This window comes from Rhinatrema bivittatum, chromosome 1 (assembly GCF_901001135.1).
Source record: "Rhinatrema bivittatum chromosome 1, aRhiBiv1.1, whole genome shotgun sequence".
Lineage (NCBI taxonomy): Eukaryota > Metazoa > Chordata > Amphibia > Gymnophiona > Rhinatrematidae > Rhinatrema > Rhinatrema bivittatum.
In genome coordinates, this window is record NC_042615.1 from 269696163 (window position 1) to 269723394 (window position 27232).

Below are 27232 nucleotides of genomic sequence, written 5' to 3' on the forward strand. Positions count from 1 at the left end.
CTCACTGAGATGTGGTGTAAACGTCTGAATTTTATAGGTCCATACTTCTCTACAGCAATAAAAACATCACCATATTTATGAATTCTATATTTGCTGAACACCACTTCTCTGTCTTTAATTCCAGGCATTCATTCATATCTTTTGTCTTTCTATCACACACCACATCAGCATGCTCCACCCTAAGTGCAGATCCTCCCACTGTGCTTCATAAGAAATATACCACATGACCCTGTTCTCTGTGGTGGATGCAATCTACAAAACTCTCAGAATTTATGTTAGATCTGAAAAACACTCGTTCACCAAAGCATGCACAGTCTCAGCCTCCATTTTTCATACTAAATGTGACCGCAGCTCCAGTTCTCCACACTCCTATGTGCGATATCAGTTCATTATTATTATTTATTCATATGACACTCTTGAACAAAGTGTTCTACAAGCACTAATTAACATTACAAAATAAATGGGAATACAAAGTGGCATGGGGTACTGAGGTAGTGTGCTAAACAGATGGGTTTTCAAACTATTTTTAAATGAGGCTAGTGAAAGACATACCAGATGTAGTCCCCTTTCTCTATGTCAGGTGTGGTCCATGACTCACACTCCATGACAAATGTGACCCATGTGCTAGTCCTCCACACCAGAAATGTCACACCTCTCCATCCTCCAAGCTAGATATATAACCTATGCCACACCCACATCCTTCATGACAGATGCAGGGTTTTTTCCCACCTAATTAGACGTAGCTCATGCCAGCCATAGGCGCAACAAACACCTTTGTCCTCCATGCCATTCTGGAATTGTTTTGTTTGTGAATATTTAGCTATAAATGTTTAATAAATTCTGTCTGCAAACTGTTCAGTCTCTTTTCTATTTCTGAAAATAGACGCTCTTTAGAGTTAGCAATAATGCAAGTAATGATACAATATGATAAACAATCTGAAGGACAGACAACTTCTTGGACAATCCTTGCTGACATGTGTGTCTGATTTATCTCTTTAAACACTGGTGAAGTGAAATTTAAGGAGGGCCATGGCTGCGACCTCCTTACAGCTCTTTTATCAAGAGCCATTTCATTAAAAATCAGCCTTTTAACTGTGGACGCATTTCAACCTCACCAGATCTGCTAATTATTGACAGTTGGTGAAGAGGAGATTTCACTTTTTCCTCCTGTTAAACTGCATCTAATTAGTAATTACTGGTTCACTGTCATTTTCTTGAAATAATCCCACTGCACATTGGCTTATTAACCTTTTGCTGTTTCTAATATGGTCTGCCAACAAGATGAAGGCTAAAACAGATTGTGAAACACTACACTTGCCTTTGCTTCTATCCATTTTTTTTTGTTTCCTGTGAGTTCTCAAAGAAGATCCTTCCTTATTCTTTCCCACGATTCACAGCTGACAGCATTTTTTCTCAAGGTAAATCATATCTTCTAAACAGCTAAACATTTTTTTTATATTGCAGTCTAGGGAGGGAGGGAGGAATAGTACAATGGTGAATGGCACACATTAGTCAAGTGACAGTCATCTTGCGGACAAGAGTCATTACTTCTGCTTTATGCTATACAAATGAGTTAGTGATGTCATTTTGAGTCAGGACAATCATGCAACATTTGTTCTTCCTTTACTCGATCTCTACTGGATTTCTAAAGAAAGCCTTTATTTCATAACATGTCACAAACTGCAGTTTTCTTTTCAGACTTCCAAATCCCAAGTCTCTTTACCCGGAATAATATGCATTTCTTTATGAAGCTCTACATTGCTGTCTCCTTGCTGCCCGAGTAAATGCACTTTACTTGAGTTAATGGCTTTTGAAAATTGCTACGATAGTATGTTATATTTACGCATGCAACTACTTTGAAAATTACCCATTCTGTGTCTATGGGAAAATACCTTGATGAATCAGGCCCTTAATCTGTAAAATCAGTAAATTTGTGCCTTACTGAGCCTGGGAGATACTGCAGGTGGCCTACTATACCTGAACAGGCCTAGAAGTAGCAGATGGAAAAAAAAAAAAGATCTCTAAATATGCGAGCTTTAGAAAAACCCTTCTGAAGAAAATTGCCAAGCCATAACAAATTGAAGGATCAAAAGGAGCACTGGGAAACCCCTAGAACCAGCTACAGAGAAAAAATTTACAATAGATGGGAAATGTTTTGAGTAAATAAGATTCTTTATTTTATTATAACCGTTTAGTCCTAATATTTATTTATTTATTTGTGGTTTTTATATACCGGACTTCGTAGAATAACATCAGTTCGGTTTACATTATAACTTCAAAATCAGCAAAAACAGAGGCTTTACATTAACTTATAACTTATGGAAAAAACAGTGAATAAAATAAAATTAAATAAACTATATATTAATACGAGACTTAAATAGAAGGACTTAAATAGAGGTTGTTGGATAACTGGGATGATATTGAGAGAAATGATTATGGATGGAGTAGGGGGAAAGAAAGAATGGGGTAGAGGGAGGGGGGATGGAGATGGACGGAATGTATAGAATTCAAAGTGGAGGGGGGAGGGTTGTATATTGCTTATAGGGAGGGGAATGATGAGTTGCAAGGTTTGCATAGGGGAGGAAAAGGAGGAGTAGCACAGATTGCAAGGAACTATTTACAATAGATGCATTGGGGAGGATATATAGCATATGTTTATAAAACTATATACAAGGTGTACATTATTGAAGTTATGTATATCAAGGTGTGAAGTTGAAAATTAAAAAATGGTAGCTACTATGAGAGGTAGATATCATTTAAGTGATCATAAAATTAGAACTGAGGGATCTGATGGGGCAGGGACGCAGGAGGGGAGGGACATTAAGGGACGGAGGGGGAGGGACTAAAGGGGGAGGGCTGATGGGAGGTGTGGAGGAGAGTTGAGGGGTGGTGAGCGTAGAAGCATTATGCAGCAGGGAAAGAGTTTTTTCAGCAGATTGATGGTGAGCAAAATGAGTGAGTTTAGGTGATATGTACTATTTGAATGCCTTAGTGAAAAGCCATGTTTTGAGTTTTCGTTTGAATGTTTTATGGCAAGCCTCTTGGCGTAGATCTAATGGCATAGTGTTCCAAAGGGTTGGTCCAGATACAGAGAGTAGACGAGCTCTAGTTGCGGCCAGTTTGGTGGTTTTGTGGGAGAGGGTTAGCATGGTTGCATGATATTGGTGTCTTGTGGGTCTCTTGGCTTGGTGGAATTTAAGGGAACCGTTAAGCCAGTACATTTCTGGGTTGTAAAGGGCTTTGTGAATGAGAGAGAGGGATTTGTACTGAATACGAGAGGTAATAGGGAGCCAGTGAAGGTTCATGAGTATAGGGGTTATATGCTCATTTCTGCGTGTGTTGGTTATGATTCGAGCGGTGGTGTTTTGAAGAATTTGTAAGGGTTGTGTGACATTTGCTGATGAATGGTACAAGGTACCAGAGTTGGTACAAGGCCAGAGTTGGTACAAGGCCAGAGTTGATTGAAGAGTTTATGATATTGGCGATGGGATTAGCAATGAGTTTGGTAATAGTTAAAAGGAGTTTGGTAGGGATCGTGTCAGAGGGGTGAGATGATGGCTTGGCTTTCTTGAGGAATGATTCTACTTCAATGGAAGCAGTGCAATCAAGGGTGGACATGCCCTTGAGAGGGTTTTCGGGGAGCGGCTGGTGTGCGTCTTGGTGGGTTGGTGTGGGGGATGTGGTAGTGGGGAATTGGTTGAGCAGCTTGCTTATGTTATTGTGGAAAAATGTAGCAAGCTCCTCACATTTCATTTTAGCAATATGTTCTGGCAATTCTGGGGGTGTAGATTTGGTGAGGGTTGCGACATAGTCAAATAGGGCCTTAGGGTTAAATTGGTATTGGTGGATTTTAGATGCATAGTAGTCTCTTTTGGTCTTATTTAGTTTTTCACAATATGTGTGTAGGGAGGATTTGAACTGTGCTTGGTGTTGAGGGGATGGGTTGCTACGCCAGTTCTTTTCAAGTTTTCTGAGATGTTGCTTGAGGTTTCTCAATTCTTGTGTGTACCAGGGTTTTTTATTGCTATTCTGTGGGCAGATGATCTTAGTTTGCACGGGGCAGACAGTGTTGGCAATTGAAGTAGTAATGTTCTGCCAGGAGGACAGGGCTGAGTCAGCGTTTGTTAGGCTGATGTCGTTTAGCCTATTGGATAAAGCTGCAGTAAGGTCATTGCTGCTGCAGATTTTCCTGTAGTGGATGGTTTTGTTTGTGTGAGTGAGGCATGCTGGTTTTATTGAACATTAGGACTTGATGAGGTAATGGTCTGACCAGGGGATGGGAGTGCAGGTGGGTACGTTTGCTTCTATGTGAGAACTGACGAATAAGAGGTCAAGGGTGTGACCAGCCTTGTGGGTGGGGTCATTTATGGATTGTGTGAAGCCGAGGGCAGTTAGGGAATCTAGGAAAAGGTCACAGGAGGATGTGTGAGGTAAGGTGTCTACATGTAAGTTGAAATCGCCTAGGATGATTGCTGGGGTGTCGGTGTTGATGTTTTTAGCTATGTGTTCGATAAGGGGTGAAGGGTCATTATCTATGGTACCTGGGGGCACGTATATTAAGCAGATTTGTATTGTCGGGGATTTGAAATGGCCTATTTCAATTTTATGCAGGGAGGCTATGGGTAGGGGGACCAGATTTAATTCTTTTTTGGAAGCTAGGAGGATCCCACCTCCTCTCTTTTTGGGCCTGGAGATAGAGAAAATGTCATAATTGTTGGGGAGTTGATTAAGGAGGACCGAATCTGTTTCCTTAAACCAGGTTTTGGTTATTGCGCATATGACTGGATTTTCATCAGTGAGTAGGTCAAGGAGTATGGGGTTTTTTTTTGCATAATGATTGCGCATTAAAGAGTATGAGGGAAAGAGCGGTGATACCGATTATCTGGGATAGTGAAGGGGAGATCATGGATGGTAGTATGTGTTTGAGGTGTGTGTAATGCCGTTGGGGGGAAGGGTTGTGGTATCTGAGTTTGTTGTATTTGATGATGGGAATGTGATGCTGCAACATGGTTGCAGCATCACATTCACCAGTTTGTTAGCAATAAAAAAATATTCATTTCTGAGTTTAGAAAGTGCTAGATGTATAATAAATAGTATGATATATCTAGTTTACTTTTAAATTGTTGCAGTTTTTGTAATTTATATAACTGACTTAATTCTGCTTTACTCTGAAACTCAGGAATAATATCAGACACCGCTGAAAGTACAGAGAGCGGATACATTTTTTTCCTTATGAGGAGGACTGCCTCTTAAATTGCCAAAGCACTTTTCCTCCTAAAATTTAGCTCCCTAAAATGCATGCTAGTAGGAGATTAAGACATCCCATTTTCTGCCCCCCCCCCAAAAAAAAAAAAACTTCAAATGTAACATTTGGATGTCTACCATACTGATTTGTGTGTAATTAAACTATTTACATTCCATTTGTAAAAAAACAAAACAAACAAAAGTATTAGGAAAGAGGAAGTGGTGGAAAGTGACCCTTTCATCAGAGATACCTTAATCACACCTGAGAAAAGCATGATCAGGGCCTTCTTCCCTTGGGGGTTATTTTCTAAAGACTTATCGCACTTGATACGGCCGTATCACCTGCGATAAGCCTCTATCGCACATGAAAAGGCCCTTTTCACATGCAATAGCATGCAAAATTGATTCGGGGTGGAGTCGGGGCAGCGAGGGGGCAGACTCAGTGGTGTCTTCACTGGCAGTGATAAGGTTAGTAACGTTATCGTCGCCAGAGGCGCGCCGAATAGCACCACCTTTCATGGTGGTGCTATTCGGTGCGAAAGCCAACAGCGAAGACACCACGGTGGTGCGAAGGCTGCCGGCTTTTGCAGACCAGCCCCCCCGATTTCGCTGGATTCATTCAGTGATGAATGATGAATCTGGGCCCTAGTTTGAAGTATCTCTGTTTAATGAATTATTTTATTCAGTAGATGCATTGTTACTATGTGATTTTTCTTTACCATTATCATTTCAAGGATGGCACCTCTCTTTCCTTCTTGACTGTAAAGATGATGATCCTGGATGCAATACATTTTCAAGCCTTCAAAGATCTTCCTTTTCTATTCTTCACCCCAAATTGAAAGCACTGGTGCCTCAAACCTCCTCACCTCTAAGGAAGGCTGTAAACTTACCTCAAGTATTTTTATAACATTTTAGTCATTGCTAAGTTAGGGTCTTTTTCATGACAGTTGAAGACAGGTTTTTTAAAACTGCAGGAAGCTTGCAAGTCCACAAATACTTTGTGCCACTGGACCAGTAAGCTAATTATCAAAGGGAAACTCTATAAGATTGAGACTGGTGGATGCAAAGGTAGCTGGAGACTTTCCACCTTTATATATAGTGTATATGCAAGGATTTAAAAAAAAAAAAAAAATAAATAAATCCTTGCGCATATTTTACCTCCTCCAATCCTTTCTCCACTGTCCCTTTTTTCTTCAGCTAAAAGAATTTGGCCACTGAAAGGAGGGCAATTTTCAGATTGGGAAATTTACTGTGGCAACCTTTTCATTATCAGAGCAATTTCCTTTGAAAATTGTCCTCTAAATATGTTGCTTTTCTTTAGATAATAGTTTGTGGCTTACAAAACAAGAGAAGAAATACAGTAATTGTGCATAAATATGGCATCTTAAGACTTCTTGGGTTTCTATTATATAGAGACCAGAAGAATTCATGGACGTTTTACCAAAACATTTTACTCGAGTCCTTATTTTTCAACTGCTATTACAAACCATTATTGGTTTTGCAGTCTTACAGACTCTACAAAAAAAGCAGAAATGAGACATTGGCAGATTGTACTAGATTGTTCTCTGTGTCTGAATTTGTAGAGGAGTAGCCTAGTGGTTAGATCATCAGGCTGAGAACCAGGGTTCGAACCCTGCATCTCTCAGTGATGCTCCTTGTGACCTTAGTCAAGCCAGTTCACTCTTCAGGTACAACTTAGATTGCAAGACCTTGTGGGTATGGAAATAACTATAGTATCTGAATTGTAACTTACCTTGACTTTGAATTTTAAATGATGAGTAATTAAATCTAAAATCCATATGCTAAAACCAAATTTTATTTTCATTACATAGCATAGGGAAAGAGGAAGAAACTGTCTTACCTAGATGCAGCTCCCCCAACCACTGGTTCTATCTCCAGTTTTATATGCCATGGCCAGCTAAGTAAAGCACTCTGGCCCTTTTTGAAAAATGATTTCAAAGTGATTTGCTCAAGGTCACAAAGAATGTCAGCAGGTAAAGAAAGATTTGAACCCACGGTTTACAACAGGAGCATTATATATTTCAATATAGAACAGAAAAAATAGAGGGCGTAGGAAACAGATTCTTATTTGTTACCAAAAAGGATTCCACCTCTGTCACATTTACACTGCAGGAATCCACACACAGTATACCCAAGCAGCCAAACAATCACATAGGTACCTATGCCTTCATAAATCACATTACTGCTAGGACCTTGGGAATTTATTTAGCATTTCCATATTGTTAAAAATGACCTACATGATAAAAAGCTCTGTTCATCTCCCAAAGCATAGGGAAGAATATTTGAAAAAGCTAAAAGAAGAAAATGTTATCAGGATGGCAAAGGCACAAATGGAAGAGAAGAGAGCTAAAAAGCAAAGCTAGGTGATGACTTTTTTGCAGATTATTTTTGGGTTATCTAATTTTGGGGGTTGTGGATAAGAGGATTGGTTTTCAGGCTCATAGGCCTGTTACCTTTAAACATCTGGTCAACTCCCCTCTTTCTCCAAGGGGCTGAAAAGTCAATACATGAAATACTGAAAACATGGCTCTTCCAGCAAGCTTACCACACATCACCTCCCATTACATAAATCCTTACTGATTAAATAAGTGATTCTCCTAGTATCTGATACGCGACTTATGATTTATTTCTCGGATTACGTTGTATGCCTATCGATTTTGTACTTTGACTCGGCTATTTATGTACTTATCTTTTGTATATAGTTTTGGTGATATGTATATAGTGATTTTGCTGTTCTCAATTTTATGTAAGGGCCCTGCCCAAAAGTTAACCTGTTTGCAATGTTATATGTAAGGGTTCTGCCCAATGGTTCCTGTTTAACTGTAAACCGATACGATGTGTGAACGGTTATCGGTATAAAAAAGACATTAAATAAATAAATAAATAAATAAATAATAAAAATAATACAATATAAAATATACAATATAATATCATACTCAATGCAGATAATAAAAAAATGTAAAGACTGCATTGTACTATACCCATAAATTATATATCATCTTCACAACCTCCCAATTACACAAGAGTGGAGGAAACTAACAATTATAATCCCCTCCAACATTTATTAACGTCTCATAGACAAACATAATAGACCTTCTTGCCTTTCCTAGAGCTTCCAAAGGGAGAATCTACTGTAGATCATGCTTATTGTGGAGTATATAATCGACTGAATCAACTGCACCTGAAGGAGTCTTAATGTTGATGCTGCCTTCATTGTTTATTATTATTTGTTTACTCTATTTGTAGAAAATTATAGCATTTTAATGGAATCTTCTTTGTATTTCAATTAGAAAAATGTTGAATATCAAATGAATACAAATAAAATAAATTATGGTTTTACTATTTCCAAAGATATATATAGATAGATAGATTGATTGATATATAGATATTAGAATTATATATATATATATATATATATATATAAAATGTTTTTTTTATTATGTAACTTTAAGAAATACAAATATCAGGAACATCTTAATGAGGCAAATGATACATGTATTATAGAGAAATTATATCTCTTTCATAGACAATGAAAACCATTCCTTATATGATAAAAGGTTCCTATACAGTTCCCCCAAAAAAGAGAGGAGACCCAAGCTGAAAAGCCCAAGAGCTGGATAAAAATAAAGGCAAAAAGAAAAGGAAAGCTATTACAGAAAAGAATGCAGCTACAGGTTTACAATATTATACTAAACTTACCATTAATTGCAAAATTAATAGAAAAACTGTACAAAAACAACTGGCTGAACATTTAAACAACAATAATATACTGTACCCTTCACAACATAGATTCCGTAAACATTACAGCACAGAGACATTGCTGCTCTTACTGACCGATAACATTCTGAGAGGATTTGATAGTGGAAAGCATTACATCCTGGTGATGCTAGACCTATCATCAGCCTTTGACAGAGTAAATCATGACATACTTTTAAAGAGACTAGAAGAAATAGGACTACATAAAAAAAACTATCGCCTGGTTCAGATCATATCTAAGTAACAGATTTTTTCAAGTCCAAATTAAAAACGTATTGTCAGAGAAAATAAGCCTACAAACAGGAATACCACAGGAATCAGCACTCTCTGCAACACTCTTTAACATTTACCTGCTTCCTTTATGCCATCTCCTAGCAGGCCTGGGAATCATACACTACATTTATGCTGATGACATTCAACTATTACCCATTGAAGACACAATCGAAAAAACACTAAACCTAGCTAACATGTACCAAGACATCATCAAACAGCTACTAAACCAATTGGAGCTAGTTATTAATATCGAAAAAACTGAATTCCTAATTTAGAACGAATAAATATTACGGTCTTTCAAACTCCAATACTGCTGAAAAACAATCAGAAAATAGAATTAAACGAGAAGGTACTGAACCTCGGTGTGATAATTGACACAGAACTCAGCCTCAAACAACACGTATCACTAAATATCAAAGAAAGATGTGCTAAACTTATGGTTCTCAGGAAATTAAACCTTTACTAACATTTACAAACTTTCCAACAGTCCTACAAGAACTAATATTTGCTAGCATCGACTACTGTAACGCCCTTTTCTTAGGATTACCAGACACAACAGTAAGACCACGCCAAATACTGCAAAACTCTGCCACAAGAAATCTTACTGGCAAAAGAAAAAGGAATCACATTACTGAAACTCTAGCAGAATTACATTTGCTACCCATAGAACACAGAGTACAATACAAAACACTATGCACAATACATAAATTAATTCATGATGAAAAAGCAGAATGGCTGAACACAGCACTATGTGTACATGTCCCACATAGAAACCTGAGATCTGCTAACAAAGCCCTATTAACCGTCCCTTCTGTTAAAACAGCAAGACTGACCCAAGTCAGAGAACGGGCATTATCCTAAGCTGGACCTCTACTACGGAACACCATGCCCCTAGAGATTAGACTACAAGAAAATTATTCCTTACCTGCTAATTTTCGTTCCTGTAGTACCATGGATCAGTCCAGATGGTGGGTTATGTCCCCCGTCCAGCAGATGGAGTCAGATCAGAGCTCGAGAGTGCCACCTCATATAGCAGCGCACCCTCTGCTGGAGCTCAGTATCATGTATAACAAAGCCCAAAAAGAGCAAGAAACAAAAAACAATTTGGATCAAACAACTGACGTAAGTAAACATCAAGAACAAGAACATGTACGACCCAGAACGAGGTCGAAACAGTGAAACCTATGAGGAGCTGTACCAATCCCCTTAGGAAGAAAAAAAAGAAAGAGACAGCTACAGAGACAAGGCCGAGCAGAGGTTCACAGTCCCAAAGTGGTGGGCGTCTGGACTGATCCATGGTACTACAGGAACGAAAATTAGCAGGTAAGGAATAATTTTCTTTTCCCTGTACGTACCAGGATCAGTCCAGACGGTGGGATGTACCAAAGCTTCCCTAAACCGGGTGGGCCCCTGAGAGCCCTGCTCGGATAACCTGATCGCCAAAGTGCTCAGAAGGCGAAGGCAGTAGGTGTAGCCGATAATGCCTAGCGAAGGTATGCAGCGACTTCCACGTCGCTGCCCAGCAGATCTCCTGAGGAGAGACCGCACGAGACTCTGCCCAAGACGCAGCTTGAGAGCGTGTGGAATGAGCTCTGACGCCCCTAGGCGGATCCCGACCGGACCCAATATAAGACGCTGAAATGGCATCCTTGATCCAGCGGGCGATGGTCGTTTTTGACGCGGCGGAGCCCTTTTTAGGCCCCGACCAGAGCACAAACAGGTGATCGGAAACGCGAAAATCATTGGTAACCTCTAGGTAGTGGAGGAGCACCCGCCTGACGTCCAAATGACGAAGAGACTTCGAATCCACAGGAGAGAACGCCGGGAGCTCCACCGTTTGATTCATGTGGAAGGAAGAAACCACCTTTGGAAGGAAAGACGGGACCGTACGAAGCGAGATCCCCGCTTCCGAAATGCGTAGGTAAGGTTCCCTGCAGGAGAGAGCCTGCAGTTCCGAAATGCGGCGGGCAGAGCAGATCGCCACCAGAAAAACGGTCTTCATAGTGAGGTCCTTCAGCGACGCGCCCTGTAGAGGCTCGAAAGGCGCGCCCGCCAGGACTTGAAGAACCAGGTTAAGGCTCCACGACGGACAGGGATCCCTGACCGGTGGCCGCAAATGACGGACCCCCTTCAGGAAACGTGCGATATCCGGTTGGAGAGGCAGGGAGACTGTTGTCTGTACCAGGACATTCAGAGCCGCAACTTGTACTCGGAGAGAATTATATGCTAGTCCCTTATCCAGCCCATCTTGCAAGAATTGAAGGATCAATGGGACCGTCGCCTCCGTGGGCCGGGCTCCATGGTCGACACACCAAGACTCGAAAACCTTCCACACGCGAACGTAGGCCACGGAAGTGGAAGGCTTGCGTGCCCTGAGCATCGTGGAGATTACCGCCTCTGGATAGCCTCTGCGGCGGAGGCGGCGCCGTTCAAAAGCCAGGCCGCAAGACAAAAGAGTGCCGCCTGCTCGAAAAATACCGGTCCCTGTTGGAGGAGCCGGGGAAGATGACTCAGCCAGATCGGTCCGTCCACCGACATGTGCAGCAGGTCTGCAAACCAAGGCCGACGCGGCCACTCCGGCGCTACGAGAATCACGGGGCCGCTGTGATTCTCTATTCTGCGAAGTATTTTGCCCACCAAGGGCCAAGGAGGAAACACATAGAGCAGCTGACCTTCCGGCCACGGCAGAGCGAGAGCGTCCACCCCCTCTGCCCCCCGTTCCCTTCTGCGACTGAAGAAGCGTGGAGCCTTGGCATTGCCCGCGGTCGCCATCAAGTCCAGTCGCGGGGTTCCCCAGCGACGAACCAGGAGAGCCATCGCCTCGTCGGAGAGAGACCATTCGCCGGGGTCCAGTCTTTGTCGACTCAGATAATCTGCCTGAATATTGTCCACGCCGGCAATGTGAGAGGCCGCGAGCCGAAGCAGGTGAAGTTCCGCCCATGCCATCAGGGGCGCGATTTCGGCTGAAACCTGAGCGCTTCTCGTTCCTCCTTGACGATTGATGTAAGCCACAGTGGTCGCGTTGTCCGAGAGAACCCGTACCTCCTTGTTCTGAAGCAGAGGGAGGAAACGTTGCAGCGCGAGGCGCACTGCCCTGGTCTCCAGACGATTGATCGGCCACCTCGCCTCCACCGGAGACCATGTCCCCTGTATGGCGCTGCGCTCGCAGACGGCGCCCCACCCCACGAGGCTGGCGTCGGTGGTCACCACCACCCAAGATGGGACTGCTAGAGAAACGCCGCGAGCCAGGTGATCCGGGACCAGCCACCACTCTAGGCTGTCGCGAGCCAACTGAGGAAGAGGCAGAATCACGTGATACTCCTGGTACACCGGTTTCCAACGTGAGAGCAGGGACGCCTGCAGAGGGCGAAGGTGTGCAAATGCCCAGGGAACCATGTCTATGGTGGATGCCATCACTCCCAGAAGCTGTAGATAATTCCAAGCGGTAGGTTCCGTCAAAGACGCGAAGAGCCTGATGTGCTCCCTCAAGGAGAGGGCCTTGTCCGCTCGGAGGAAGACCATTCCCTGCTGAGTGTCGAAGGTTGCTCCCAGAAAATCCAAGCGCTGAGAGGGAACTAGGGAACTCTTGGACAGATTAACCACCCAGCCTAGGGAGCGAAGCATCTCCAAAACTCTGGTCACCGAAGCCTGTCCATGTGAGAAGGACTTTGCCCGCACCAGCCAATCGTCCAGGTAGGGATGTACCAAGATCCCTTCCCGTCGAAGGGCCGCCGCCACCACCACCATGATCTTGGTGAAAGTTCGTGGGGCCGTCGCGAGTCCGAAAGGAAGAGCCCGGAATTGAAAATGCTGATCCAGAACTTTGAAGGGTAGATAACGTCTGTGGTCCGGACGTATAGGGATGTGTAGATACGCCTCTGTCAGATCCAGAGAAGCCAGGAACTCCCCCTGGTGGACTGCTGCAATTACCGACCGTAACGTCTCCATGCGGAACCGACTGACCCGCAGCGAGCGGTTTACTTCCTTTAAGTCCAGTATGGGTCTGAACGAATCGTCCTTTTTGGGAACTACGAAGTAGATGGAATAATGGCCCGAGCCCACCTCGGCGAAGGGAACGGGAACAATAGCCTCGATGTCTTGGAGTCGGTCCAACGTCTGTTGAACCGCCATCCGCTTGAGATCGGAGCCGCAAGGAGAGAAGACGAACCTGTCTCTTGGCGGACGGACAAATTCCAAGGCGTAACCGTGTTGTATGGTGTCCAGCACCCACTGGTCTGAGGTTATCCTTACCCACTCCCCGAAGAATGCCGAGAGTCTGCCCCCGATGGGCGGACTGGAGGAGTGGGTCGCTCTGGCATCATTGGGAAGGCTTGGTGGAGGTATTTCCCTGTCCCGAGGCCTCTCTCACGGGACGTTGCCCGCGAAAGGAACGGGACCAAGGCTGTGATCTACTGGGAGCTGTACGAGAACCAGGCTGTCGGTACGACCTGTAACGTCGCTGCGCCCTAGCCCTGGTCCTAGAGGAGGCAAATGCCCGGTAAGGACGCTGCCTGTCTTCAGGCAGACGATGAACCGAGTTCTCACCCAGCGACTTGATGATTTCATCGAGATCATTGCCGAAGAGAAACTTCCCCCGAAAGGGCAAAGAACCTAGGCTCGACTTGGACGAGGCATCCGCAGACCAATTCCGCAGCCACAGGAGCCTTCGTGCTGCCACCACAGAAACCATGGACCGAGCAAGAACCCGGAAAAGATCATACAGGGCATCAGCTCCGTAAGCAATGGCAGACTCCAGGCTGTCGGCCTGGGCGGCTTCCTCCGGAGGCAACTGCTGGGACGTTAAAAGCTGTTGAACCCACAGGAGACTGGCCCTCTGAGTCAAAGAGCTGCACATGACGGCCCTCATTCCCAAGGCCGAAACTTCAAATACCTTCTTAAGGAACGTCTCCAGCTTGCGGTCCTGCGTGTCCCGTAGGGCTGTCCTGCCCATGACGGGGATCGTGGTCCGTTTCGTCACCGCTGAGACCGCCGAATCCACTTTAGGGAAACGAATGAAATCCAAAAAATCCTCCGGTAAGGGATAAAGTTTTTCCATGGCACGGGTGACCTTCAAGGACGCCTCAGGGACGTCCCATTCCCCAGTGAGAAGCTGTAGAAAAGACTCATGCACTGGGAAAGCCTTCGCTCTAGGCCGGAGTGCAGCCAGAACTGGATCCCCTTTTTTTGATGAGGTCGCGATCGCCGGGGTCACTGGAGCCGGAGGATCCGGAGGTGGATCCAGATCCAACTCCTGCAGGGTCTGCTGGAGGAGATCCTCCAGCTCCTCTTTGTGGAAAATGCGCAGAGCGCGAGGATCGTCGCCCTCCGCCTGTCCCTCCGGGTGTGCAGGGTCCGGAGGATCCAAGGGGTCAACCCCCGACGTGGAAGCCGCTCCTACCAACCGTGGCTGAGATGGCAAAGCAGAGGTCCCCGGAACTGCCCCAGCCGGGGTCAGGGACCCGGAGGGAGGAACTGTGAGCTTAGGAATCTTTGGAGCAGGAGGACCTGCTGGAACACCTCCCGGGGCTGCCAGGCCCTGTAAATAAGCTGTGTGCATCTTGAGAATAAAGTCCGGGGCGAAAAAGGGCAGCCCGGGAGGCGCAGCAGCAGCAGCATCCCCTGGGGGTGGATGAGCGGGTCGACCTTCCTCGGGACAACGATGTAGGCGGGGGGGCCCCCTAACAGCCCCTATCTCCTCCGGCGAATTTCCTGCGCTCAGATCCTGTTCCAAAATGGCCGCCTTTCCCGCCATCGGCTAGGAAGTGGCCGGCCCTCGCTGCCCGGGCTGCGGGGAGGATGGCGTCGGGAGCGAGCCCGAGGCGTGCGCTTCACCTTCCCCCTCGGGGAGGCAACGTGGACACACACCCTCCCGCGAAAAACGAGACCCCGGGTCGCCGCAGGTCTCGCAACGGGAGAAACGCGGCATGACAGCGCCGCTAGAAACAAACGCCGCGGGGGGGGCCAAAAAACGAAGCGCACCGCGGGGGGGCCTAAAAGGCCTTCACAACCCGCCCGACGAGTCCGCAAGCGCCGGCGGGAAAGTCCCTTCTGCCAGCGCGCCCAGGCCCGCGAAAAGGCTGCCGGGCCGCGGGACCGTCCAGGAAAATTAGCTGAAAATAAAAACTTGCACAAAGTAGAAAACTTACCCCCCAAACGAACCCTGAAAGGGACTGAGAGGTAGCACAGGGAGGAGACAGAGCAGAGAAAAGCACGCCTCCTCAGAAATTAAAGTTAAAAATTTTTTTTTTTTTTTTTTTTTTGTACAACTAGATCCAAATTGCTAAAAGAATTAAGACATGACAGGAAGAACTGAGAAAAGAGATAAAATAACCAAAAAACCTGTCACACTGGGGAAGCACTGATTTCCCCAACTCGCATCTGCTGGAGTCAGAATGATACTGAGCTCCAGCAGAGGGTGCGCTGCTATATGAGGTGGCACTCTCGAGCTCTGATCTGACTCCATCTGCTGGACGGGGGACATAACCCACCGTCTGGACTGATCCTGGTACGTACAGGGAAAGAGAGATTTCAAAATTTTCAAAAAGAGTTTAAAACCTGGCTTTTTAAACAAGCATTTTACAAAAAAAAACCGGAGAATAGTGGAGTAATGAAAACAGACAGGAGAACATCAACACAAGGCACTTAGCTCAATATGTGCTTTTTTTTTTAAATTTTATTTCACCTTTAATGTTGTATCTGGGAGAGAAGTGGACCCTTGGGCCGGCCTGGAAGGAGAGAGTTCTTACAAAGAAGGCCGGGAGGCGGAGCTGGAGCCGGTGAGGCGAAGTCTTGACCCAGACGGCCCCGGGATCCCCCCAGGAGGAGCCCATACGGACCGGGCCGCAGGGACTTAAATGCCAGAGGTAGGGGAGCCAGAAGCTATCTGAACTGGGGCAGATGGAATACAGCGCAGAGGCACCAGGCAGAGGTCAGGAACTAAGAGTCAACAGCTGGGCGAGAAGACGGAGCCAAGAGGAGTCAGGAGTAGATCCAGGATCGTGGCAGGCAGCGAGCAAGAGAGTCAGGAACGAGCCGGAGTCAGGAACCAGGAATCAGCAGCAGGACCGGAGGACTAAGCCAAGAGGAGTCAGGAGCAGGTCCGGGGTCGTGGCAGGCAGCGAGCGAGAGAGTCAGGAATGAGCCGGAGTCAGGAACCAGGAATCAGCAGCAGGACCGGAGGACTAAGCCAAGAGGAGTCAGGAGCAGGTCCGGGGTCGAGGCAGGCAGCGAGCAGAAGTATCAGGAACGAAGCGGCGTCAGGAACCAGGAATCAGTAGAAGCAGCACTGGAAGGCAACTAATCCGCAGAAGGAACCTCGTTGCAAGGCGAATCAAGAGAGTCAGACGCCGGGTTATATACTCTGCCAGCGTCTGACGTCATCCCGAGGGCGGTCCAGCACTTCCGGGTGCTGGACCTTTAACTGCCCTGATCTCGTGCGAGTGCATGGCAGGCGCGGTGGGTGGAGTCAGTGGAGCACTCGACGGCGTTCCCACGAGGAGACACCGAAACCATGCGGCCTACCGGGCCAGGACAGCTGCGTTCCGTCCCGCGGTCCGGAGGAAGGTAAGAGGCCCCGACCCCGACTGAGGAGGAGGCGGTCGGGACCGCAACATTTGGCAAAAAAATATACAATTCAATAGAGTTATACATGTAATTAATACTGATACATGAGGAAAAAGGGACAAGATTTATAACATTCATCAAATAGTATTTATTATGAAACTATGTAACCGGACTTTAATGGCACCTCTTTATAGATAGTATTAACATACTCAATTCCCACATTTTTATATGTGCCTTTCTGTAAACTGTTGTGATGGTATATAACTTAATGACAGTATAGAAAAGATTTGAAATAAATAAATAAATAAACCGGGAATAATACCATAATCATAATCAATCCTTTTTAATCTTGATGGGCAATCCATGCATGTACATCAGACATATGTTGGATATATATGGGAAGAATCAACCTTCCTATCTCCTCATGCAGATCAACATTTTGATGTAAGAAAAAACTGATCTGGTAGGGCTCATGGAAAGTTTATCTAACTTTTTGAAACTTAATTGAGCATTTACAGAAAATATGTAGAAGCATCTCACCATCAAGACACAGAGGTCCTGATGCATACCAATACATGTATTTCTTCAATCTCACACACTTTTACAGAGATTTGGGAAGACTCATATTCTATGCCCAAGGAAAAGTGCCTGGCTATAACAAAAATATAAGCACATAATCAAGTTCTTACCTTGTTCAAAAACAAAAATCACCCAATAAATAGCCTTGCTGACTTCATTACCAAGAGATCTCTGCAAAAGCCCTATGAGAGATGACTTTCTACCTGATCATCTCTATTTGCCATACGGCAGACAATAAATCCTATTAATGGGGAGGAGTGACTTCCAAAAATACTTCAGGTATGTCTCTTGTGATCCTGATGGTACACTTGGGAAGTCTAAACTATGCAAGTTCAGATGTCTGTAATGTTTTTCCAGCAGTTCTGATTTACAATTAATTGCAGCCTTATCCTGCATTAAGGCCGCATTGGAAATTTTTAATATCTCTGACTACTGTTCCAAAACTGCCATCTTCCCCATATGTTCTCTTAAAAGCATTTCATGATTCTGAACCTGTATCTATAAATATTAGTGGATAATGCTTCTATGTTGGAAAAACATTTAGAAACTGCCACGGGGCACCCATGTCGAGTGGAGTAGCAGTTAACATTTCACTTTTCCCACTGACACTCCTTGTGACCTTGGGTAAGTCATGGCAGCCTCCACTAACTCAGATACAAACTTAAGGGGTATTTACGAAAGGATTTCTCCCATTTTTGGTCTATGGAAAACATGCTTTGTAAATAAAGTCTTAGGGCCTGAATTACTATCTCTGGGAAAAAAGCTTTGTAAAAGAGTTTTTAAAATTGTAAGGGCTTACAATCCCTTTGGGACTTGGATATACTGTATTTGTGTTGAAACTCATATTGAGTTTTTGTTGAAAAGATGAGTAATCATTTCTAAAATTCAAATTCAAATCCATGTTAATATGAAGCTGCAAAAAAGACACAGAGCTTGTGGCATTTTAATCTTAAAGATTAACAGATTTATTGTGGCAGAAGCATAGGTTTCCGAGGACAGAAGTCCACTTCATCAGAAACTGAATGTTGCAAAACAGTTATAGAGGGCCATATGGAGTCCAATGTAATAAAGTACATTTATCCACTATAAAACAGTAACATTCCTTTGAATTCAGCTAATAAGGAGGCCATCGCTCAGCTTTGCTGATTTGCAGTCACTAAATCAATCAAGCAATCATATCCATCTCAGAGTGTTTAGCCCTACTGTACTATTCATAGTGGGCCAGATTTTCGAACCTAAGAGCAGGCGTAGATTTGTGCGCGCAACCCGGCGTGCACAAATTTAAGAAAGGAGAACCCAACTTGTGCACCTTGAGCGTACCGAGCCCTAGGGGAGCCCCAATGGCTTTCCCTGTTCCCTCGGAGGGAACTTTCCTTTTGTCCCCCCACCTTCCCCTATCTAACCCGCCCCCCAGCCCTACTTAAATCCCCACCTACCTTTATTATTTAAGTTGTGCCTGCCTCTGGGCAGGCGTAGGTTGCGCATGCCGGCCAAGTGCTGGCACACGATACGGCCTAGCGGGTTGGAGGCCTCTGGCTGTGCCCCCGCCCCGGACCACCCCCGCCCCTTTTTTTGAGCCCCAGGACATACGCATGTCCCGGGGCTTGCGTGCATCGCCGAGCCTATGCAAAATAGGCTCGGTATGCGCAGGAGGGGTTTAAAAGGGTTACGCGCGCCCCAGTGCCTATTCCCTATCTGCAATGACTCATTTTTGCCTTTTCCCCCAAATATGTGCCTCTTTTTATTGTGTATGTTTAATTGTAACCCATCCTGAATTTAGGAGGGAGCGGGCTATAAACAATTTTAAATAAATAAAGCCCATAAGTATGCCCCTTTGGTTCTATTCTTGTTCCTCTTGGTTTCAGTTCAGATGGGTAGAATTTTTTGTTGCTCCACATTTGACTACATTTACATTTCAAGCATTCTATAATTAGTTGAAACATACATCTTTATCCTTACATTCTCATTTTGCTATATGGGTTCTCCTTTCTTAAATAGTTTCATAAAATCCCCATTAACCCCCAAACAAGTTTAAAATTAAGAGGCAAGGTAATTTTCAAAGGGATTTCTGCAGGTAAAACAATGTGGAAATGGCTCCTTTAAAACTGCCCAACTGAAATGCACAATATTTTAAGCACATCAAGAAGAGGTGTTCCAGGGCGAGGTGTGGGTGGGATTAGCATTATTTAGAGACCACACCATCTGAAATTCAGGGCAGCTTACATAATAAAAAAACACTATAGCCAATCATTAACGCACATACTTTTCCTTTTTTTTTTTAAAGCATGTACATAAATTTCCCTGGAAACTTTCCTTGCAAAAACTAGCAGGTACAACTTTGTGCAGGAATTATTTTTCAAGCAAACTTAAGCATGGAAGTTTTTTTGAAAACTGGACTAACAGGCATAGAACAGCCTGCAAATTTATGCAGGCTGTTATAACATTACCTCCTAATAATATTATAATTTACAAAGATAATAAAATAATCTGCAAATACTTAATCTTCAGTCTGTATTTTGTGAAGTGAAAGAAGACTCCTGACATTTTTAATGTCTTTGTTATGTAAACTTGTCTACGTTTAATTTCTTGTATTAATTTTCACCCTTGAAAGTCTAAGGCCTGCATTACCTTGTGGGGAGGGGGAGAAAAAATGAGAAGAAGGTACTTAAGTTACCGAATCTCTAGTACCATATGTGCTGTACCTGTTTAATGCTGTACTTATCTCTTCAATTAAAAGTAGTGTATCCATGGTAACTGAGAGAGAACTAATGCTTTCCCTTTTAATGAATTCACAGAGCAATGATCATGTGAACTTTTGTACTTCAAAGAATTTAATTTCAGGAAAATAATATCATTTTCTTTATTATTTATACACCTCTTTCTATGATAATGACTGCTCTGTCTATTGGTAGCTCATTTAGGAGGTAATTGTCAAAAGGATTTACATGTGCAAAGCTGGGTTTTATGCACACAAATAGACTTTTGAAAATTTTGCATTAGTAACTCCTTTGAAAATTCACTCCATAGGACTACATTTTCAAAAGGTTTTACTGTGTTAAATGGACTTTATGTGCCTAATTGGACTTTTGAAAGTTGTTAAGATATCTGCTACTTTTACATGCACATCTCCTTTCAAAATTGACTCCTTAGTTTTGTTTTTGTTTTTTTTACTGATTTTCTCTTTAAATATAATTGAAATGCCATCAAGGAAATCACATCCTTCTCTTTTCTTTAGCTGCTTTTCCGGTATGACTTTGTGATGGTATTTCAAATAAAGAAGCTTGTATCCAATTCTTGGTTTGTTGGATGGGTGCAGGAGTTGATTCATTGAAGACATTTTTAGTGTAAATCTTTACCCAGGACATTTAACTTATTTTAAAAAGAGATAAGAAAAAAACAAAAAGAAGCAGCTCGTTTGCTTTACTTAAAATAAATTAGTGATATTGAAAAGCTCTCCAAGGGTTTATAGTGGTAACAGTGCACCATATACCCTGAAATGGAGAAAATAAATAATAAAATTATTTTGCTTGCGATTTCAGCTCTTGCTTCCAGCTGCTGAGCCCCTGGCTGCCTTTTTAAGTCCTTGCTGAGTTTATAGGTAGGATGAAGCAGAAGCATGTAAGCTCTGGACAGGTTTCACAGAGACTTGGAGCAAAAAGAAGGAAGAAGGTGCTCTTTGGATCTGTACTAATCCACAAATCAGTGAGAAAAACAGCTTTATTTTTTACAGTTTTATTTTTCCAAGAGTGCTGAAGTCTACAAAGTTATTTAAGATGAAGTACTATCATTTTATGAAACCTGATCACAAGAAAAACGTACCTTAAAAGAAAGACCCATTCCTCTCACTTTCTATGGTAATAAACATCCAAATATTGCAATGCTACTACATGTACATCATCACTTGACAATTTTAACAGTATCAAAGTTGTCACATCACTCTTCTTTGCGGATTTGTAATACTGGCCTTTTGCAGTAGACCATTAAAACAGATTTTAGATTTTACTGACCTCGGACATCTGGGGGAAAAGGCTGATGGCTAATGGAAGTGCCAACCCAAAGGCAGCAAGGCACACAAGGCTATGCATTGGAAGAACTAGTCTAGGGTGGGATCGCAGCACAGACGTCCTGCAAAGAGAAAAATTGGATTCATTGTAAGCACATTCATAATAATTAAAGTAAGCAAAGCATGACTATTTTTGAACATGTATTAGAGAACAGGAGAATTCAGCACATATTTCAGGCCTTCTGCAAGGCACTATTTTATTCTTTGCTTTTGTTTTGAAAAATGTCATCTTAAATCTGTAAAGTCCTATAATAATGATGGTAATGTATTTTAACAAATTTAAATGGTCTTTAAGTTTCTTAGTGTGTGCTCAATGAAAATTCTGGTGGCAAATCCATCTGCCATTTTCATTGACTCTGCTCTTCTTCATTTGCTGCTTAATTATTTGACCTTTCCTTTTGTGTATTAATTTCAATATTATAAATTGTCTGGAACTATGCATTTAATGCTGAGATATATGAGTCATTTTGTAATCCCACAAGGAAGTAAGCTCTACCTGCTAATGCATATGGATTTATATGCAATAATCTGACTGAAAGTAGCCTTTGAGCCTATATTAAGTGAAAATAACAGTATACAGCTTTATTTTTCATTTATTGCAAGATATATTTTTCCAGATCTAGTGCACATAACTTAAATATCTTTCCATATAGTTAAAATAAAGAAATTGGCCAATTCCAATCCTCGAGAGCCACAAAAGTCAGGTTTTCAGGATATCCACAATGAATATACATGAGATAGATGCGCATGCACTGCCTCCATTGTATGCACCTCCATCACATGCATATTCATTGTAGATATCCTGAAAACCTGGCCTGTTTATGAACCTCAAGGACTGAACGTGGCCACCCCTGCATTAGATTCTGGATGTATTTATGAAAGGGAGCCTGGATGCTAGTTTAAATATTAGTCTTGTAAAAATAAAGTTTCTTTACAGAGAGGATAATGAATGCATGGAATGGCCTCTCAATGGAGGTAAAGGAGACAGAAATGGTATCTGAATTCAAGAAAGCACAAAATAAATACAGGAGATCTCTGACAGAGTGACAGGAATTGTAAAGCTAAATTAATTGGGCCGATGGGTAGACTAGATAGCCCATATGATTGTTTTCTGCCATCATGTTTCTATATGTGGGAAGGCCATCTAAACAGTTTGTAAAATTTTTGAGGGCCACAACTAAACCTGGGATCTATGAGGTCCATCATAAAACCATCTAAAACAAACTGTGCTTAACTCTGGAAGAATCTTACGGAATATAGTACTCTGCATACTGAAATTGCAATTATTTTGGAATTATGGAAAATACAATTTTTCAAACATTTTTAGCTCATTTATTTACCATAATTATATTGTTTCTCCTCTTTACTTAATCATGTTTGTTTCCTTCATTACACAGTAACGTACCTTTTATCTGGAGATTCATTATCCAGAAAATAATTGTGGCCTTAAGGCCATATTCTCTTATCTAGAAATATTATATTCATTTATTTATTCATTTATTTATAAAATTTATATAATGCTCATCAATTACTGAGTGGTTTACAATAAAAATATTCACAATTAATACAGAAATAGAAAATAAAACATCACAAAATAAACATAAATCAATAAAAATATGTAACAAATTCAAATAGACATACATTACATAAAGCAATACAAATTCCAGCTATGGAATGCTTAAAACTTCTTTTTCAAAATTTGTGAGAAGACAACAGCGAGCCATATTCAAATCTCCATCCACACAACTATTTAGACTTACATAGGAATGGCCTCTGCTATTACTGGTATCAGTAATTGATTGATTAATAGCAGTTAATGGACCTCTCCTCCAAGAACTTATCCAAACCTTTTTTAAACCCAGCTACACTAACTGCACTAACCACATCTTCTGGCAACAAATTCCAAAGCTTAATTGTGCATTGAGGAAAAATAATCTTCTCTGATTAGCCTTAAATGTGCTACATGCTAACTTCATGGCGTGCCCCCCTACTCCTTCTATTATCCAAAAGTGTAAATAACCGATTCACATTTACTCATTCAAGACCTCTCATTATTTTAAAGATCTCTATCATATCCCCCCTCAGCTGTCTCTTTTCCAAGCTGAACAGCCCTAACCTCTTCAGCCTTTCCTCATAGGGAAGCTGTTCCTTCCCATTTATCATTTTGGTTGCCCTTCTCTCTACCTTCTCCATCGCAACTATATCTTTTTTGAGATGCAGCAACCAGAATTGTACACAGTAGTCAAGGTGCAGTGTCACCATGGAGCGATACAGAGGCATTATAACATTTTCCATTTTATTCACCATTCCCTTCCTAATAATTCCTAACATTCTGTTTGCTTTTTTGACTACCACAGCACACTGAGCAGACAATTTCAATGTATTATCCACTATAACTCCTACATCTCTTTCCTGGGTGGTAGCTCCTAATATGGAACCTAACATCGTGTAACTAAGGCATGGGTTATTTTTTCCTATATGCATCACCTTGCACTTATCCACATTAAATTTTATCTTCCATTTGGATGCCCAATCTTCCAGTCTTGCAAGGTCTTCCTGCAATTTATCACAATGTGCTTGTGATTTAACTAGTCTAAATAATTTTGTATCATTTGCAAATTTGATAATCTCACTCGTTGTATTCCTTTCCAGATCATTTATAAATATATTGAAAAGCACCGGTCCAAGTACAGATCCCTGAGGCATTCCACTGTTTACCCTTTTCCACTGAGAAAATTGACCATTTAATCCTACTCTCTGTTCCTGTCTTTTAATCAGTTTGTAATCCACGAAAGGACTTCACCTCCTATCCCATGACTTTTTAGTTTTCTTAGAAGCCTCTCATGAGGGACTTTGTCAAACGCCTTCCGAAAATCCAAATACACTACATCTACCGGTTCACCTTTTTCCACATGTTTAGTAACACCTTCAAAAAAATGAAGCAGAGTTGTGAGGCAAGACTTCTCTTGGGTAAATCCATGTTGACTGTGATCCATTAAATCATGTCTTTCTATATGCTCTGTGATTTTGATCTTTAGAATAGTTTCCACTAACTTTCCCGGCAGTGAAGTCAGGCTCACTGGTCTATAGTTTCCTGGATTGCCCCTGGAGCCCTTTTTAAATATTGGAGTTACATTGGCCACCTTCCAGTCTTCAGGTAGAAAGGACAATTTTAATGATAGGTTACAAATTTTAAATAATAGATCTGAAATTTCATTTTTTAATTCCTTCAGAACCCTAGGATGCATACCACCCAGTCTAGGTGATTTGCTACTCTTTAGTTTGCCAATCTGGCCTACTACATCTTCCAGGTTCACAGTGATTTGGTTCAGTTCATCTGACTCATCACCCTTGAAAACCATCTCCAAAACTGGTATCTCCCCAACATCCTCATTAATAGACACATAAGCAAAGAATGAATTTAGACTTTCTACATTGGCCTTATCTTCCCTAAGAGCTCCTTTAACCCCTCAGTCATCTAATGGTCCAACTGACTCCCTCACAGGTTTCTTGCTTTGGATATATTTTAAAAAGATTTTATTATGAGCTTTTGCCTCTATGGCCAACTTCATTTCAAATTCTCTCTTTGCCTGTCTTATCAATGTTTTACACTTAACTTGACAATGCTTATGCTTTTTCCTATTTTCTTCAGATGGATCCTTCCAATTTTTGAAGGATGTTTTTGGCTAAAATAGCCTCTTTCACCTCACCTTTTAACCATGCCGGTAATCATTTTGCCTTCCTTCTACCTTTCTTAATGCGTGGAATACATCTGCACTGTGCATCTAGGATTGTATTTTTAAACAATGTCTACGCCTGTTTAACACTTTTAACCTTTGCAGCTGCACCTTTCAGTTTCTTTCTAACTATTTTCCTCATTTTATCAAAGTTTCCCTTTTGAAAATTTAGTGTTAGAGCTGTAGATTTACTTATTGTCCCCCTTCCAGTTATTAGTTTAAATTTGATCATGTTATGATCACTGTTGCCAAGTGGCCCCACCACCGTTACCTCTCTCACCAAATCCTGCGTTCCACTAAGAATTAAATCTAAAATAGTTCCCTCTCTCGTTGGTTCCTGAACCAATTGATCCATGAAGCATTCGTTTATTACATCCAGGAACTTTATGTGTCTAGCATGTCGTGATGTTACATTTACCTAGTCAATACTGAGGTAACTGAAATCTCCCATTATTACTGCACTGCCAAATTGGTTAGCTTTCTTGATTTCTGACCGTTTTGTCCAGGTGGATGGTAGTATACTCCCATCACTATACTCTTACCCAACATACATGGGATTTCTACCAATATAGATTCTATTGAGCATTTAGTCTCTTGTATGATCTTTGTCCTGTTGGACTCTATACCCTCCCGGACATAAAGTGCCACACCCCCACCAAGTTGATCCTCCCTATCATTGTGACATAATTTGTATCCTGTTATAGCACTGTCCAATTGGTTATCCTCCTTCCACCAGGTCTCTGTGATGGCAATTATGTCAATCTCATCATTTACTACTATACACTCTAACTGTCCCATCTTATTCTTAGACTTTTGGCACTGGCATACAGACATTTCAAAGTGTGTTTTTTGTTTGTATTAACAACCTGCTTTTAAGTTGATAGGATAATTTGGAAATCTTTAGCTCAGGTGACATTTTTACATATTAGGCACATGGACTACGTTTACTTTTATTGGAACCTCTCTGTTGGAATACCCTAGCTCTCCTGTTTCATTAGTATCCTTCAAGGATACATTCCTCCAAACCATGCACTGCTGAGTGACTGTAGACTTTCCCCCTTATTCTAGTTTAAAAGCTGCTCTTTCTCCTTTTTAAAAGTTAGTGCCAGCAGCTTGGTTCCACTTTGGTTAAAGTGGAAAAGTCTCCCCCTTCCCCAAAAGTTTCCTCAGATCCTTCCAAACTGAATCCCTCTTCCCTGCACCATTGTCTCATCCACACATTGAAATTCTGGATCTTTGCCATCCATAAAGGCCCCTGGACCTCATGGTTTTGATGCTCTCTTTTACAAAATTTTGGTATATGAGATCTCAGATATTCTCTGACTACTTTTTGAATCCGTGGGTGATTCTGGGAGAATGCCCGCTACAATGAGGGAAGTAACTATAGTTGTTCTTCCTAAACCAGGCAGAGATGCTCAATTTTCTTCATCGTATTGACCCATTTCTCTTCTCAATTTGAACATTAAACAATTTGCCAAAAATTCTAGCGACTCGATTGAAGTTTTTTATGCCCAAATTAATTTCCACGGACCAGGTTGGTTTTGTTTATGGGTGGCACTCGACAGCTAATATTCATAAAGTGTGTATGGCATTAGAGTGCTGTATTATAGTTCTGTCCCTGATCCCCTAATTGTGAGTTGTGATGCCGAAAAGACATTTGACATCGTGACCTGGCCCTTCTTGTTTCGTGTTTTATCGAAATTTGGTTTTCATGGGAAGATTGATGAGTACATTACATTATTATACTCGAATGCCTCTGCCAATATTTTAGTAAATGGCCAGCTTTCCGAGTCTTTTTGCCTCAGGGGGACTCAGCAGGGCTGCCAATTGTCTCCTTTACTATTCATCTTAACAGTGGAACTGTTAGTGTTTAAATTACAAAATTCACTGGTGGTTTCGGGAATAAATCTCCATGATTTTTCAGTTAAAACTTTGCTTTTTACACATGATATTCTTCTGCGATTGTCCAATTCTAAAATGGCTTTGCCTGAAGTGC

The 27232-nt window shown here is 42.3% G+C and overlaps 1 protein-coding gene across 1 annotated transcript in view; it reads right to left on the reverse strand.

The window, feature by feature from the left end:
• Nucleotides 1-27232, reverse strand: part of SFXN5 (sideroflexin 5) — a 932409-nt gene that overhangs the window by 228335 nt on the left and 676842 nt on the right. The window contains exon 13 of the mRNA XM_029594581.1: nucleotides 21444-21561. Coding sequence (XP_029450441.1) covers nucleotides 21444-21561 — 118 coding nt within the window. The remainder of the gene's footprint in view (nucleotides 1-21443; nucleotides 21562-27232) is intronic.